This window comes from Semicossyphus pulcher, unplaced genomic scaffold (genome assembly GCF_022749685.1).
Source record: "Semicossyphus pulcher isolate SPU_LCO1_2020_fin unplaced genomic scaffold, fSemPul1.0.p SCAF_1, whole genome shotgun sequence".
NCBI classification, from domain to species: Eukaryota; Metazoa; Chordata; class Actinopteri; order Labriformes; family Labridae; genus Semicossyphus; species Semicossyphus pulcher.
In genome coordinates this window covers 33,405,959-33,421,521 of record NW_027211603.1, presented here as the reverse complement: position 1 = coordinate 33,421,521, position 15,563 = coordinate 33,405,959, and the positions used below count along the sequence as shown (strand labels likewise).

At 38.9% G+C, this 15,563-nt stretch overlaps 2 protein-coding genes across 2 annotated transcripts; one reads left to right on the top strand and one right to left on the bottom strand.

Annotated features, from left to right (window-relative positions):
- Window positions 1-5,622: 5,622 nt before the first annotated feature.
- LOC138588247 (hatching enzyme 1.2-like) lies at window positions 5,623-10,868 on the top strand. The gene is made up of 9 exons (XM_069658237.1): window positions 5,623-5,706; window positions 6,292-6,295; window positions 6,465-6,542; window positions 6,741-6,896; window positions 8,476-8,596; window positions 9,086-9,264; window positions 9,616-9,697; window positions 10,474-10,598; window positions 10,796-10,868. Coding segments are annotated over exons 1-9 (801 nt in total). The 5' UTR covers window positions 5,623-5,652; the 3' UTR covers window positions 10,798-10,868.
- fadd (Fas (tnfrsf6)-associated via death domain) lies at window positions 10,836-14,808 on the bottom strand. Its single transcript, XM_069658225.1, has 2 exons — window positions 14,475-14,808; window positions 10,836-12,219 (listed from the first exon to the last, which is right to left on the bottom strand). Exons 1-2 carry the CDS (start codon window positions 14,770-14,772, stop codon window positions 11,933-11,935), a joined length of 585 nt encoding a protein of 194 aa, XP_069514326.1. The 5' UTR covers window positions 14,773-14,808; the 3' UTR covers window positions 10,836-11,932.
- Window positions 14,809-15,563: the final 755 nt, after the last annotated feature.

The window sequence follows — 15,563 nt, the reverse complement described above, 5'->3', positions numbered from 1 at the left end:
AATAACCAAAGTATAGCTTGGGAGAGTCTCTGACCTGAAAAGAAAATGTTGGACTTGGTTGCTTGAAGTTAAATCTTTGGGTTCTTTTAGAGATGATGGAAATGTCAGAGAGAAAGGGGTGTTGTGATTGGTAGTAGATTTATGACGTATTGATGAAGTTATGTTAATTCCGCTGAGGTACTTTTGGATGGTGGCTGTTGTGATTTTGAGGCCTTTGTGAGCATATGTGAGGAAGCTATTCAACGATTTATTGACAATAGAAGACAATGGAAGGCACAATCGAGTGCTGGGTAGTTGAACAGTTAAATTCCTTAAACCATGTCATCAGGTCAAAGTATGCTGTAAAGGAAATGCCGTTTAAAGAGGAGGTAAAGTCTGGCCAAAGTCTTAGCTACATTATACATATACAGGGACAGGACAGAGGGAACTTGGGGAAAGGCGCAGATGACAATATTTAGATGTCATAGGAGCAGAGGCTTGGGTTTAGTACACTGTACACAATGTCAAGGATATATTTTCTAATGAATGAGAGATTCAGTTGAGTTTCTCTGTTGGGAGAGAAGTCTAAAAAGTGAATCAATCGAGGATGATGCTGAAGAATTCAAGGGATGCGCAGGGCCCTTCTGTTTTCTCTTATGATAAGCCTGATGATGCTTGGTGTAAGAGCAATGGAGAGAATAGAGATCAGTTTTGAACCTCTTCTTGCCAGAGTATCTCATGATGGCAAAGCCAATTAAGCTGATATGGTAGAATGAAAAAGGTGGTATGGTGAATGGACCCTTCATGAAGCTGTCTCAAATTCTTTGTTAAGGTGCCTGTCCGGTATCAGGTTTGGCAAGGACTGACTAGAGATCATAGTAAATGAATATTTGTTCAAGGATTAGAACAGGAGGAAATTTATTAGGACCAGTGGAGGGACTGCCTCATAAAGTAGCTTACGTAAGTGTAGTACGCTCAGATGAAGGCAAACAGTCTAAAAAGGAAAGCGACCGTCAGCCAGGAAAGTCAAGAGTTACAAACATAACAAAGGGAGCCAACTGTAGATATCTGGTTAAATTGGGAAGTGTACTCCCATAATTGCCGTGTACTGCCAAACGTGCCACCAAAGAGAGCAAAACTAAAATCTTCGAGGTTAGATCTTTGAGGGTACTTACAGTGTACATAAAGGGAAACAGTGGAAACTTCATAATACAGCCTGCATCCCTCATCTTACTGGGTACTTACAGGGTAAGTACAGTGTAGGCACAGGGGAACAGTGGAGATAAAGTAACTAATTGCTCCTTACCTCTAAAGTAGCTTGTGAGTATGTAGTACTTCTAGAATGATAAGTATAAATAATTTCTCATTTCTTTAAATTACACTGTAGGTACCCAGTACTGACAAAATAATTACAGTATAACGTTTTTCCCCTCGCCTCTAAAATTCCTAAATGTTACTCCCTTGTTTCACCATACCTACATTTAAGAACTGATACATGCGACGATATTACATCATAAGTCGCAGGTACTTACACGGTAAGTTGAGGGCCGTATTATAAAGCATTACCTGACTTTCTTCATAACAACAGTTTATTTGAGGATTTTCAGTCAGGATTTAGAGTCCGTCACAGCACTGAGACAGCAGTGGTCAAAGTCACAAATGATCTATTACTTTGAACAGAGGGCTTCTCTCTGTACTTGTCCTGTTAGATCTTAGTGCTGCATTTGATACGATTGTTCATTACATTGTGTGGTGACTTTTAAACAAAAATATAGCCACTGTTCATTGTTGGGAAGCTGCGGTTTCTGACTCACTCCGATGTTCGGTACGTTGCATCAAAATCATAACTACTTGTGAACTTGCAGCGCACAAATATAAGGATTAACAAAACTTTCTTCAGACAAAAAGATAACAAAAGAGCTCGCGTTCAAAATACTTTTCCGTCTCCCTGTCTAACTATTCACCTGCCATCACCTGTCTCCTCCTTTCCTCTCTTCTATATATGGACATAGTGGTTGGCAGCTTCTTTACTGCGGCCACAGTGCATATTAAAGGGGCAGCAATTAATGGTGATGTAAAAAAAACCAACAAATATATATATTCTCAAACATCTTTAGTCAAACAATATTAATCATAAGAAAGAAAATATGGCTCCAACACATTCTATTATAGAGACTTGAACAGTTAATTGGCATTACAGGAACCACATTAGGTTGTTTTTAAATCCTATTTATCAAATCCATCTCAGTTTGAACATGTTATTAAAAGGTCCTCTATGCACACCAAAGTTTCTGTGCATGGACTGATTATACTATATGCTCCCTCTAGGTAATATGCTATGCAGATGATACTCAATTATACATATCAATGAAGCCAGAGGAAACCAATCAGCTATCTAAACTAGAAGCCTGCCTTAAGGACATAAAGACCTGGATGAATATAGATGTTGTGCTACTTAAACTCAGACAAAAAGTTATTGTGCTTGGCCCCAAATCCCTCAGAGATTCATTTTCTAATGATATAACTGCCCTTGATGACATCCAGCACAAATGTAAGGAATCTGGGAGTTACATTTGATCAAGTTTGTCATTTAACTCCCATATGAAAAAAAATCATAGAAAGCCTACGCATGGTGCAAAACTCAGGCACAGCAAAAGTAAATATCGGACCAGAACTACATGATGATTCTGGGTGTGTACAAGAACATCATAGTTTCAAAAAGTATGTAGAACAACTGTAAGCTTTGGTCACATTGTTAACAAATACTTTCAAAGTATTTTCCTGGTCACATATTGCAAATGTAAAAACTAAAGGGAAGTGATCAGATTAAAGTAGTTTGTAATTAACGCTTAATAAGGTAGGTAGAGAGTAAAATCAAGACTGAGTAAGTCTATGTGATGTGGTGCTTCTCACAAAAATGATCACAAAGCCTATAATTGACTTCAGCTGTTACAATTACGATTACCTCAGCCTTTATCATTACTCTGCTTCTCTCGCTAATTTACTTATTTTGCTAATCTTCACCCTAGTCTACTACTATTATTGGCATTGTAACCATAAGTATGTGTCTGTTGTTGTTCATGTAACAAGGACATATGTTGTTGTTGTAACAAGAACATATGTTGTTGTTTCTCTCTTTGCCTTACTCTATCCTGCATCTCCTTCTATCCCATTTTCGGCCCATCCAGTCGAGGCAGATGGCTGTTCAACATGAGTCTGGTTCTGCTCGAGGTTTCTGCCTGTTAAAAGGAAATTTTTCCTTGCCAATGTGCCGAATATTGCTAAGTGGTACTCATGGTGGATTCATGTTGGGCCTCTCTTTAAATAACATAACAAAGAGTCGGTCTAGACCTGCTCTTTTTGTAAAGTGTCTCGAGATAACTCTGGTTATGATTTGGCGCTATATAAATAAAATTTGATTGATTAATAATTAATTGGATTATTTTTAATAGCCTGATAGCACTAATACGTTGGCTTATTCAACACATTAAATGTGGTTAAAGTGTTACTACATGCATGTCTGGCCTTGTCACAGTGGGTGTTTCCTGCTGTGGGTGGTTTTGATATTGACAACAGCGTGTTGAATGTCCCACACTGATAAGAGCAGAGAAGTGTTTCTTTCTCTCAGACAAAGTGACAGATGTTTCAAACTCTCTATCAGCACGCCAACACCATGTTAAAGTGTCAGTGGAAATGCTTCTGAGACATACAGGATAATAGCAGGGCAACAGCGGTCTCAATATTTAGAATATTTTCATTTTTTACTTTTGTCACTTACATTTTTTTGATTATAACTTTTAAATGACATATTCTTAATTCATATCTCGCTGCACAAGCTCCAAGCTTCAAAGCCATGATGTAACTGCATAAAAAGACTTGACAGCTCTCATCTATTTGTATAAAATCATAATTTTATGGTGCAGACTCTTCCTTGCCAGGTTTGTAGCCACCACTGAGGTCATGTCTCTGCATTTTATGGGAACCTTGAATTTGGCCATCTTCACATCATCATGTTCTTTACCACTTATCCTGTGCTACACCTACTGACAATTTAGAATCACCAATTAACCTAACAAGAATGTCTTTGGACTGTGGGAGGAAGCCGGAGTACCCAGAGGGAACCCACTCATGCACGGGGAGAACATGCAAACTCTACACAGAAAGGCCCCCTTCGTCCGAAACGGAGTTCAAACTAGGAATTTTCCATCTGTGAGGCCACAGCGCTAAGCGCCACACAACCATGCAGCCATATTATTTCATATCAAATGTAAACAAGGAGACAGTTGAGACATACTGTCATGCCATATTATAAACATATACAGTATTATTATACTGAAGTTAAGTAGGCTACTTATTTAACCAAATGCCCTTTTATTCTGTAGTGAAATTTTATTACACTACAAAACAACGTTAGCCTAACATAGGATTTATACCCTTTTACTTAATTTAAGTACCAGTTTAATGCAGTGGCATGCTGCTAAAAGTCTGATACCACCAAGTAAGACCATGCTAAATATTTGTATTTGTGGAAAAATATCTATGATCATGCAGATATAAGATTTAAATGTAGTGTAGGTTACAGCAGCCGGAGATGAAGAGCTCCTGGGATAAAAGCTTCACAAAAGTTCCTCTGATATCAAATGATGTATATTATGTTCCAGTACACAAAATGTCATCTGCAATACCACAACGACAGGACACACTGATGAAGACCATGCAATAACTCTAAAAGCTCAAAAACCGCAACTGAATGGAACTTGAGGTGAGACTGCTTTCTTGCTTAAAAGATCAAATAAATTTAAAACAAAGAGAAATTAAAGTCAATAGTTCCATACAATTTAAACTGCATGACCAAAAGTATGTGCATTTTTAGTCTTTTAGGCTGTTTTTCATGGGTTGGGCTCTTTATTTCAGTTAACATAAATCTTAATGTTACAGCAAACAACAAAATCTTTGTGTCAACAGTTTCATCATGACAGGGCTCCCTATGCACAAAGCCAGCCACCCATAAAGAAAGGCTTTAACTATTTTAGTGTACAAGAACATAGGGGAACAACAATAAACAGTGACTGTGAGCCAGACCTGATCAGCCTACACGATTGTTGGACCTCACTGTGATCTTGCATCTAAATGGGAGACAATCTCTTCATCCTCACAGAAACATCTGTTGGAAAGCCTGAGAGCAGAAGAGGAAACTGTTCAACAATCACATCAGTGTAAGCTGAAGTGTTGGCATGTCCACAATTGTATTTTATTTTATAAAAAATTTAACAATGTTTTAGAGTTGCACAGAGAGAGGCTGTACTGTACCCAACCACCAACACACACACATACACTGGTGACAGATGCAATGTTTCACACATGTTGCAAGGACTCAGAACTTTCCACTGACAGTGAAAAAAGTGGCTGTTTGCACATATTGATATAACGTGTTGTTTTCTTAGAGAACCTGGATGGTATAAAAACTCTCACTGAGTAACAGCAAGGTGATCATTCTCTCTTCAGGCTCTCAGGTAAGAACCTCATCCTGCTTCAGCATAACACTTCATCATGACACATGTCAGTTACTCAGGTGTTACATGCAGGCTCAGTCTGGCATGGCACATTGACATTTTGCATGTTTAGTAATATACGCTGGTATTTCTCTCTGGGTATTACAGGTCTGTTGCAGCCATGCTGGTCTTTTCTCTTGTGACTCTGCTGCTGGTGTCCTCTTCCTGGGCTGAGGTATGAAGAAGTATAAAAACACTTCTTCTCACTGACACGACACAAAGGCCTGAATAGAGAGTATAAACACAGGCAGAAATTAGATATAATATATATTTACTAATGTTAATATGAAAAAAGAGGCACCAACGACACTCAAAAATCATGTTAAGGCTTTTATTCTGTTAAGCTTTTAAGTTTTCTGGTTAAATCTACAATCAGAACAAATCAGTTTTTTTTTTAAACAACCCTGATTACATCTTGAGACATTGAAATCTCAAATGGATAGACTTGAACTTGAACTTACAAAATAAAATAAAATATATATTTTTAATTCAATTACATCAATTTACATCGTAAAATGAAAAATCTATCTGCAGCCTTAGATTAACACACACAGACACTTGCATCTATTATAATTGATTTTGCTTAACAAGGCTGTTGTAGCTAGTAGATGAGTGACGGTGGTTACGTTGGATTTTCCCTTTTAGCTTGAGCTGTAGGTACATCAGTGCAGCAGAGTTGGGCTGGTTTGTAATCTGTCTTTAGGATTAACTTCCATAACATTTTCGCTCTTCTTTTCCATGTCACTGTGGGCGAGAACAGGAAGGTAAGAAATAAATAATTAACCCTTTTAATCCAACAGTAATTAAAAACTGTCCTTTAAGACAAGAGAATAATTGTACATTTAATGACTAACTGTATGTGACAATGACATATTCCCAGCATTTTGCCTTTGATAAACAATCTATATTGTATAAACACACTGTGTTGTGCAGAGGTTGCTACCATTGAGGAGGACACTTCCAGGGAGCTTTCTGTTGGTGAACTGCTAGAGAGAGCCAACAGAGACCGCAGTGAGTGAAGCTTTCCTTACTTTAACTACTTTTCCACTCACCCTCTCCACACCTTAATGTCAGAATCACCTCAAGTCAAGTCTGAGGCCAAGTCTCATGATGGTAGTAATAGTGCAATTAATGCAATTAAATAAAAGCAACATATGGTTCATTTATTACTGTTCAAACTCGGCCCTCACCTTGTGTTAATGTTTGCAGACCCTGACTTTGATGAGCCCACCCTTATCGGAGGAGACATCGCTATCAAGTCTGATGCAGACAGAAACGCTGACCCCTGCACCTCCAGAGGCTGCCTGTGGCAGAAGTGGACCGATGGGAAGGTGTACATCCCCTACTACATCGCTAACCACTACTGTAAGCATTCAATGCTTTATTTGCTGAGGGGCGGCTGTGGCTCAGTGGTAGAGTCGGTCGTCTTTCAATCGGAAAGTTGGAGGTTCGATCCGCAGCTCCCTCAGGCTACATGTCGAAGTGTCCTTGGGCAAGACACTGAACCCCAAATTGCTCACGGTGGCATAGCCAACGGGTATGAATGTGATATCTGATTGACAGTTGGGCACTTTACATAGCAGCCTCTGCCATCAGTGTATAAATGTGTGTGTGAATGGGTGAATGTAGTGTAAAAGCAGCTTTGAGTGGTCGCAAAGACTAGAAAAGCGCTATATAAGTACAGTCCATTTACCATATATAAGTACAGTCCATTTACCATATATAAGTACAGTCCATATTAGTGTATTACATTTTCAGTTCAAAGGGCACGAAAGTTTCAAAAACAATTCAGCCAAATGCTGTCCAAATGTATAGACAGTTCCAGTGATATGAACACTTACAGAACACAGCTCATGGAGCAGAACAGACCAATACTGCATTAAAGCTGAGTTTCCACTGCAGGAACTTTCTCCAGGGACTTTAGGAGGAACTCAGCTAGCATTTACCACAGAAACAGGGGTCTAAATAATATCCTGGGGGCTTTATATTACCCTCCTATAGGTCCCTGTTTAGAAATGTTGTACTTAAAGAACAGCTACACACGTCTGACCGGCAAGGCCTGAGGTCGCTCATTCTTGTACGCCTTTCCCAAATAGATTTAACATGTTGACCTGGGTTTTTCAGACCAGTGAAGACCCACTTATAAATGCCGTTTGTCTCTGTTTCCATTGCCAGTGAAGTATACTCCTGTCGCTTTTCTGCTGCGTCACCGTCTGACACACAAATGGGCAGAGTCTTCTGCAGAGTCATTTGACCCGGGTCTGAATGCCGATTGTAGCCCTTCCCTTTAAGCAAAAAAAATGGGTGTTAGCGGGTTTTTTGACCAGTGGAAAAGCAGCTTTACTTTCTCAGCAAATACTGCTTGTATAATTTTCTGCCTTTGTATCTTTATGACTTACCACGTACCTTTGGTCCTTACAAAGGAGCTATACAAATGTCATGCCAAAAGTTATAATAATTATTATAACCCAGAATTATAACATTACATTACAGTCAATGCTAATAATACTTCATAACACTATTTTTAAAAAGAGGTATTGCTTTACTTTTTGATTAAAAGATCAGAGTTCTTCCTCCACATAATTGCAACATGGCAAGAGAGTGAAGTGCACCCATCTTCACTCTCTGAGGGCTACCATCAGACCATTAACTACTACTGCACTAATCATGCCCCTAAGTGTTAGGGGTGTTAGTGTAGGAACATTACCCAGCGGGAGGAAGACATGAATGAGTAACTTAAATGTAACAAATAAACATCAATACTAGGGCTGTGTTATAATGATGATGAAATAACAACTGTTGCAGCAATAATAAAAAAAACAGCTATAAATAAACATCAGTGTATTAGACAGCTTAAAACACAATATAGAGTCAGGTTACAATGAAAAAATGAAAAAGCTGCACTGTGACAGTGGTCATCATCCTGCTCTTTTTGTCCTGCCAGCCTCCAGAGAAATATCCATCATCACTCGTGGACTGGAGTCCTTCTCTGCAGTTTCCTGCATCCGCTTCAGACCCTACCAGAACGGTGATCACGAGTGGCTGAGCATCGAGTCCAGGGATGGGTAAGGATGTAGCTGTAGCTTCACAACTCAACAGAAGGTTTAAGCCATGCACATGAACCAATATCTTTGGTTCTCCTCACAACAATGTATTCTTTACCAGTATACCTTTATCCTTCCACCAGTCCTGTACCTCAATCCTACACGGATGACTCCTCTGTGTTATGATTAAAACTTTCCTGTTGCAGCCTGAGGCATCTCCTTCTCGTTTACTTATCATACACACGGATTAATTTAGTTTTATTTACTACACTTTGATCCTGTATGTAATGAAATGACTATTATCTCCAGGACTTAGGAGCTACAGGTGGTTTCCTGGATAAAAACAACCTGATAATGACAACTGACAAGTTAAATAAGGACAAAATACAGAATGCTATTGTTTTATTAAACAAAACAAAAAAACCCAAAACAGGATAAATTATTATCAAATTAATACGGTGATATCTGATGTACATTTCTAAAAACTGCTCCATGTTTGTGTGTGAACAGCTGCTACTCTTACGTGGGTCGTCAGGGTGGAGGTCAGACCGTGTCTCTGAGCCGTCAGGGCTGTCTGTACCATGGCACTGTCCAGCATGAGCTGCTCCACGCCCTCGGCTTCAACCACGAACAGACTCGCTCCGACAGGGACAACCACATCAGGGTGTACTGGGAGAACATCATCGATGGTTCGACACTTTCAGCATCTATTACATGACTTGTCTTAAAGAAACAGCTGCTCTGCTGACACAGAAATATGAAATAGTGTTGTTATACTTTAAGTTATGTATACACATTGTTTTTAAGACTTATCACCATCCGGTGAGTGTAAGCAGAGCTGCAGCTTCAAGCATTTCAGTATCAGTGTCATTATCCAGCTGTGGTGAATGTCTGTATCTGTGAGTGTGCTTATCAGACTGTAGTTTATATTTTGCATCCTGAAAAACTGCAGGTTCTTTCACTCATTGGGCTGTTTGTGGTTTTATAAAATTTGGAACAGTAAATATTTGTGATTTGTATATTTTCTCTTGTCTCTGTAGGCATGGCATACAACTTCAACAAGATCAACACTCTGAACCAGGGAACTCCTTATGACTACAACTCTGTCATGCAATATGAGAAGTATGGATAATGTGTTTGTCTTTTAGCTTCTGTGATACATTATATATATATATATATATATACACATATATGTATATATATATATTACCTTTCACTACTTGTTGTCAGCGTCTGTGAAGATTTCTGACAACTTTCACACAAGCAGCAAAGGCTTCTACGTATATGGCTACTGCTACTATCAGGCCAAACAGGCACAGATGTAGATTGTATACAAAAAGTGGATGTAGCCACAAAAAGCGAAGCCTTCGACCTGCATTCTGAAGATTTGTTTGCAGGGGGGACCAAGTTCAATTGTATGGAAGTCTACCAGAAAAGTACTTTACTTCTCAATTTCCTCTGTAAATATTTTCCTCATGAGTTAAGGGTGCCAAATGCTAGTTTGAAGTCATTTTAATACAACATGAGGTTTATTAGCTTTATAGCTTGTTATTGACAGGTGGGGACCAAGTTAGAGATGTCGCAATGCTTATTCACTTTCATGTTCAAATATAGTTATTTATTGCTAAAAAAACACACACAAGTATAAGTATAGAATTTAACATCAAGATGTCTATGTCCGCTTGTTATGTACAGTATTTGGGCAGGTTTATAACAGGCTGACCTTAGGGAATTTAAATGTCTGTATAGACTGGAAAATATTTTTTTGTCATTGAATCTGGTGAAGTAGCATTACCCACGTGAATCTGCTTTAAACTATATTAAATGACTGATTCTTTCCCTCCACTTAATCAAACCCCAGCTCATCTTTGTGCATTGTGGTGTCTGTGATTCTCCAGGTACGCCTTCTCCAAGAACAACCGTCCCACTATGGTGCCCATTCCCAACAGCAATGTGTCCTTTGGCCAGGCCACCCAGATGAGCAAGAATGATATTGATAGGCTGAACAGGCTGTACAAGTGCTGTAAGTACTTTATCCTGTGTTTTACAAGGAACGTGGACTGTGTATTTGTCCCCAACAACTTATATTAGAAACATATGAACAAAACTTTCATGTTACTGTCAAGATCATTGGAATATTCACAGAGCTAGCATCTATTAATCTCACTTTTATCACCCTGGAGAGTTGACATGACTTAATGACATGCTTTTCCTCTGCAGAAACAGCACGTGACCTTTGACCTGATAGCCTGATGAGATCAGTGTACACTGATGGAGGGGAGGAGGTTTTCAGGAGGATGATGGTTTGTATTGTCCTGTAAAAATAAACCGGCATATTCAAAAGCTGCCTGACTGTTTAATGAAATGGGAAACATCATAGATTACATTACAACATCATTTAAATACTAATTTATCAGAATAAAGCAATCTCCTGATATTCTGACAATGAATTCCCTTTGTTTTATATTATTCTAAATGTGACAAACAGCATCTTAAATGAATAGTTCAACAATTGTTTTTGCATAAAGTTGGTTGAAATGAACACGACCAGTGGCTAGCAGCAACCAGCAGCCAGTAAGCTTAGCTTACCACAAACACTGGAAACAGGGGGGAACAGCTAGCAGGGTACTTTACAATAGTTATTTGCCCAGCAGCGCCAATAAGTTCAGTGACACATTTCGTCTTTTTTTTTTTAATCAGTACAAAGAACAGTATGTAAACATTTGCTCTTGCTGACATCTTGTATTTAACAGACACAAAAGTGGGGATCTTCTCATTTAACTCCCAGCCAAAAAACTAATTAGTAGATTTTCCCAAAGTAAAAACCACAGGCCTTATGAGTTGTGATATTGCACACAGAAAAACAACTTTTTCTTCAGTACTCAACATAAAACAGGTTCCTGTTTTACCTTTTTCCAGCCAAAATAATACTTTTAGCTCTGCCCTCTTTAACAATAGAAAAGTGAAACACACAATCTTCCATCAACTACTGCATTTCAAAGTAGTGTGAAAACAAAAAGGATTTCTGTTGATACAATATCACTGACATGTCTGTAGATGTTTCCACCTCCACCTGCAGACGTCTCTGTAGTTGCATTATCATTATTTAATAAATCAGATTGTCCAGAGTTAATTTCTTTGTTTTTATCTTCAGACAAAAACATGAAACATGACCAATACTGATTAACAATGAAGAGCGAAGTCATTCATACTGAACAGGCTGGGATTCGTCCCGAAAACACACTCTTTCATACATGTGCATGTTTTGTGACAATCAGGAAGTCGATTTATTTACATTAACAAAATTATTTCCTTGCATAACTTTATATATCTGAGACCAACTTTGTTTTCTTCACATCACAGCTTCACTGACATGTCAGAGTGTAGTTTGTCCTCTATTTTATCAGCTGTCAGGTTTAACTCGCAGGCTCTCAGAGCTTTTATCAGATCAACTGTTCGGGCCTCGGCCCCTCGACTCTTCCTCCACTCTTTCACCAGCTCCACCGCCGTCTCCTCCAGGTCTTTGGGATGCCTCTCAGAGATGGACTCCAGCTTAACTTCAGACATACCCAGTTTGCGGCCCAGTTGACGCCAAGACCTTCCCAGATTCTCTGCGACCACCTCTGTGGCGATGTCAAGTTTGGCTGAATGAGGAGGAGGGGACAATGACAGTTTAGAAAAACAGTTATCAAATTCTTTTGGAAACAATTCACTTCAAAACAAAGCAAATTCATAAAAATATGAAACAGCAATTCAAACAGCCTTCCAAGGCATTTTGCAGTGTCTCTAATGGCATAAAAACACTCCTGTCTGACCAGCTGGCAGGTGCTCAAATCTATCAAATATATCAGGAGAGCTCAAATATTAGCTTGAGTCAACACTTTTACATAGTCTAATACTATAGTATATATTGGCCGATATTAGTTAACCACAGTCATATCCAAACTGTCCGATCTTGAAGTACAATGGGGGTTTTAAAACTGGGAGAATTGAAAGGAGGGGTGAAGGGAGAGAGGTAAGGTGTAAATTCTGGTGCATGCAAGACGTCTTATTTAGATACTATAACACCCTGTGTATCTGTCCTTAATGGCAATGGATAGCCTTTTTACCCTGTTTCTCAAACATTACATCATTGGAATATAAGAATGTATAAAAGCTGCTGTTTTTAGTCTGTCAGAGTTTGTTTTGAAAATATCCTCTGACTGTACTCTGGTGAGATTTAAAGCAAGAAGAAGTATGGGACAGACAGTCAATATTTCCCTTCACAGACTATATTAGCATTAACATACATAATGGAAATACTGTTGTTGTAAGTTGTGTTTCTATTTGGCACAGTTTAGCGTCTTGTCAGCATGGAAAAATACCTGCCTTATAAGGTATGGCGGTATTATAACTGCTCGGTGATCTCTAACTGGGTGTGCCCCATGAGTACATGCCATGGCAAGTGCAGAGAGGCTGGTTTCCCTTAACGCATTGCAGCTTGTGCGAGTTACAGCGTCATGGTAATACAGACTGAGTAGGAGACTGGACTGCCTCTTATGATTCTCACAGTGAAATATAGATCAACTTTATATGAACAACTTTAAATTAAGCCTACATCTAAAAGTTTAGAATTACTACAAACAGCAGAGGTGGTTTTAAGAAGAACTGAGGCATACAGCTTAGCCTGTACACATTTTTTAATGATGTCTTCAGCGCTAGAAGGGAGGGTCTGACAAAGTGACACATTTGCATAATGGAAAATATAGGGTACAGTGTTTTGCAGCTTGACCCACACTAAGGACTAAATGAAAAAGTCCATATACCTGTACCTGTATTTTAAGGGATATTTCTGCTTACCTACCTTATAGTAAGTATTTATTTGATACATGCTGTCTGTTAATAAAACCTTGGGTTCTTACACAGCCTTGGCTCTGTAAATGTGAAGCAAACATAATAGCTTGGCCTGAATCACTAAATTCCAGCCAATCATCTACTAGTGGCACACTGCACTCCAACCTGGCTCTGTCGGCTCTCTATCTCTTCTACATTCTCTTCGACAAGGAACAGAGTCAAACCATAAAGGGATAAAAATTGTATGGACAATGCATATTCTTGGACGTGGGTTGAAATTTATGTAAGAGCACTCAACAGAGTTGTGTATTTGTTGACAACAAGTATCCACAATCTTTGTCCAGTTCCCAAAGCCCATCTTTAAGTCCTGTTAAGATGCTTCTGCTGCTTGCAGCTTTGTGAGGAGCTGGAAGAAGCCCTTTTAAAGCAGTGTAGCTTTATAAGTGTATTTAAAGTCCCTATGTTTGGCTGGCTGAGTTCAAATGCGATAAAGCAAGTTCATCATAATATCCAAGATGGTCATAGTATGGTGAGGATGCTTTAAGTATCAGTTTATTATGTACACTGAGCTAAACGTAATGCAGTCTAATCCAGCACGGCTTTAAATAAGGCTCCTTTATGAAGGATGTTATGTTCAGTCTGTGTTCAGATGTTTCAGTGTGATGTGCTGGTTCAACTGCAGGATCATTTAAAGGCTGCAGTTTGTAGTGCGCTAATTGTATTGTGTTATGCTGATGTGTATAATATAGGGGCCTAGGTGTTTCTATATAGTGTAAACATTTAAACACTGTAATTAAACAGCATCACAAACAGCAGCCACCGAATGATATTAATTGAAAGACTGTTATATTAATTTAAATTAGATTTATCTAAGAAACAACTGGACGCTAATTACTATAATTATAATAATAATTATTATAATTATTACTGTCACTGTGGTTGTTTTTGTTGCTGTAGATGTCAAAAATGTAGCTATAACTGTGGCGCAAGCGCTTCCTTGAGACACTGATCTGGTACATGAAACAGCGCCGCCCTGTGGCTCCACTGAGTTACATTCATACTGTACCTCTCTCCTGCTCGGGCGGCTGGTTGTTAATTTCAGGCAGACAGTCGAAGTTGTTTATCAATTCTGCGAGATCGGGTCGTTGAACATTTTGGAGCAACTGACACACATACTCCGTGTTGTCGGCTGACAGTTTGCGTCTCTCCGTCAGAAACTGAAACAGTTTAATTCCGCTGTCAACCTTCTCCATGTCTCTCTTCCCGATGTCTTCATTACATAAATACTTGATTTGGTCCAGCTGCGCAGCGGACAGTTTGTTAGAAATATCCAGTAAAACAGCTTTTAACTTTGAAGAGCTCATGTCTACGACACACTACTCGACGATATGATCCGTCCAACCAGGAAATACCTCACATTTGACTTTCACTTCCGTTTGTTCGTCTGTTTGTTGGCAGGTCGCTGTGAGATTCTTAAAGAGGTCATGACTCACAGTAGGTGTGGATCTGCGGGTTTTAACTGATTTTTTATGTGCTTTGTTGGTCTGAACTTCAGGACCGTACTCAATAGGGGATAACGGGCTAACATAAGCCACTTGTTTGTTTGTTTGTTTTGCTTTTTATATGCTAATAATAGCTAATATAGCGTAATAGTAATATAGCCTACTTTTTAAACAAGGTATTTAATTGTTATTATTAATTATTTAGAACAAAAACCCATTAAAAAAGTAGTCCTTGTAATATTCACACAGAATATAGATTTGTGTCACAGACAAATGTTTCACATCCTAAATTTCCCTGGGGATCGATAAAGTATCTATCTATCTATCTATCTATCTATCTATCTATCTATCTATCTATCTATCCAGTAGCTTGTAACACATCCCTGGTGGGTGCTTGGGGCGCTTGGTCAAGGCAATGTAGCCTACATTGTTTTAGAGCAGCCTTACTATGCGTATGCAATTCAATTTTTCTGCTACACTCAATAAACGTGTTTGTATCCAGTGTTGGATACTGGACTTACATCACCTCGTCATCTGGACTAGTCTATACAAACTGTACTAAACAAGACAGCTCTATGGCACAACATGGGTGTGGGACCGGGGTAATTATGACCATTGTTATAATGATGTTCACAGTGATTAAAGCTGCACCC